This window comes from Crocuta crocuta, unplaced genomic scaffold (genome assembly GCF_008692635.1).
Source record: "Crocuta crocuta isolate KB4526 unplaced genomic scaffold, BGI_CrCroc_1.0 scaffold69, whole genome shotgun sequence".
Taxonomy (NCBI): Eukaryota; Metazoa; Chordata; class Mammalia; order Carnivora; family Hyaenidae; genus Crocuta; species Crocuta crocuta.
In genome coordinates, this window is record NW_027551576.1 from 977,737 (window position 1) to 978,878 (window position 1,142).

Sequence of the window (1,142 nt, forward strand, 5' to 3'; positions counted from 1 at the left end):
TTTTTTTTTTAATTTTTAATGTTTATTTAATTTTGACAGAGACAGAGTGTGAGCAGGGGAGGGTCAGAGAGAGAGGGAGACACAGAATCTGCAACAGGCTCCAGGCTCTGAGCTGGCTGTCAGCACAGAGCCCAATGCGGGGCTCGAACCCACAAACCGTGAGATCATGACCTGAGCCTAAATCGGACGCTTAACCGACTGAGACACCCAGGAGCCCCTCAGATGTATTTTTTTGCATACCAACCCTGAATCTCGACTACCTAGAAAAGTAATTCTCAGACTTTAATATGTATCAGGAACCACCTGGAGAGCATGTAAAAACAGAGATGTCTGGAGTTCCCTAGCATGGCTTCTGGTTCTGTAGGTCTAGGATCTGAGAATTTGCATCTTTAGTAAGTTCCCAGGTGATCCTGATGCTGCTGGCTCAAAGATCACACTTTTTTTAGAAAGATTTTATTTATAAGTAATCTCTACACCCAGTGTGGGGCTTGAACTCACAACCCCTAGATCAAGAGTCGCGTGCTCTACCGACTAAACCAGCTAGACGCCCCCAGGACCTCACTTCGAGAACCACTGAACTTGAGACTAAAGCCCATGCCCCTTAACCTGCTATTCACAGCCAACCCTGGTCTCAACCTACTTTCCAGCTTCATTTCTTATCATTTCCTTCCCCCTCCACACACCCAGGGCTCCAGTCACAGTGCAGTTCTCACCTCTCTCTAAGCAGGCCAGCTGTTCACACCTTTGTGCCTTGCTGTTTCTTTTGTCTGCAATGTCTTCTGCCTGGCAACTTCCTTTCCACATTCTCTCTGATCCTTTCCTGACCCTCCGATCTGTTGTTAAGTCATTCTGTGCCCTGGGTCCCTGCAGACTTTACATTCTTCTGTTATTGTTCTCTACAGAGCTCTCAGCCATGGCAACAGGGTTGCTGAGTGAGGAAACAAGAGTATGAATGAAGAAAGGGGGGTAAGCAGATGGAGTGAATGAACAAAGGAGGTGAGTGAAAAAAAGAAATGGTAAGTTACTACACGAACGAGCGAGCTCTGGTTCATTTGTGTTTGGTTCTCTCCATTAAGTCCTGAGCTCCGGGGCAGGAAGGGAATTTACTCCCTGACCACGTTGCTACCAAGTCCCAGCTCTCA

General features: G+C 47.1%; 1 protein-coding gene across 1 annotated transcript in view; it reads right to left on the reverse strand.

The window, feature by feature from the left end:
* The window catches only part of CAMK1 (calcium/calmodulin dependent protein kinase I), a 19,803-nt gene extending 18,944 nt beyond the window's left edge, over positions 1-859 (reverse strand). Inside the window, exon 1 of the mRNA XM_077751562.1 lies at positions 714-859. Within this exon, the coding sequence (XP_077607688.1) occupies positions 714-804 (91 nt within the window). The 5' untranslated portion in view covers positions 805-859. The remainder of the gene's footprint in view (positions 1-713) is intronic.
* Positions 860-1,142: the final 283 nt, after the last annotated feature.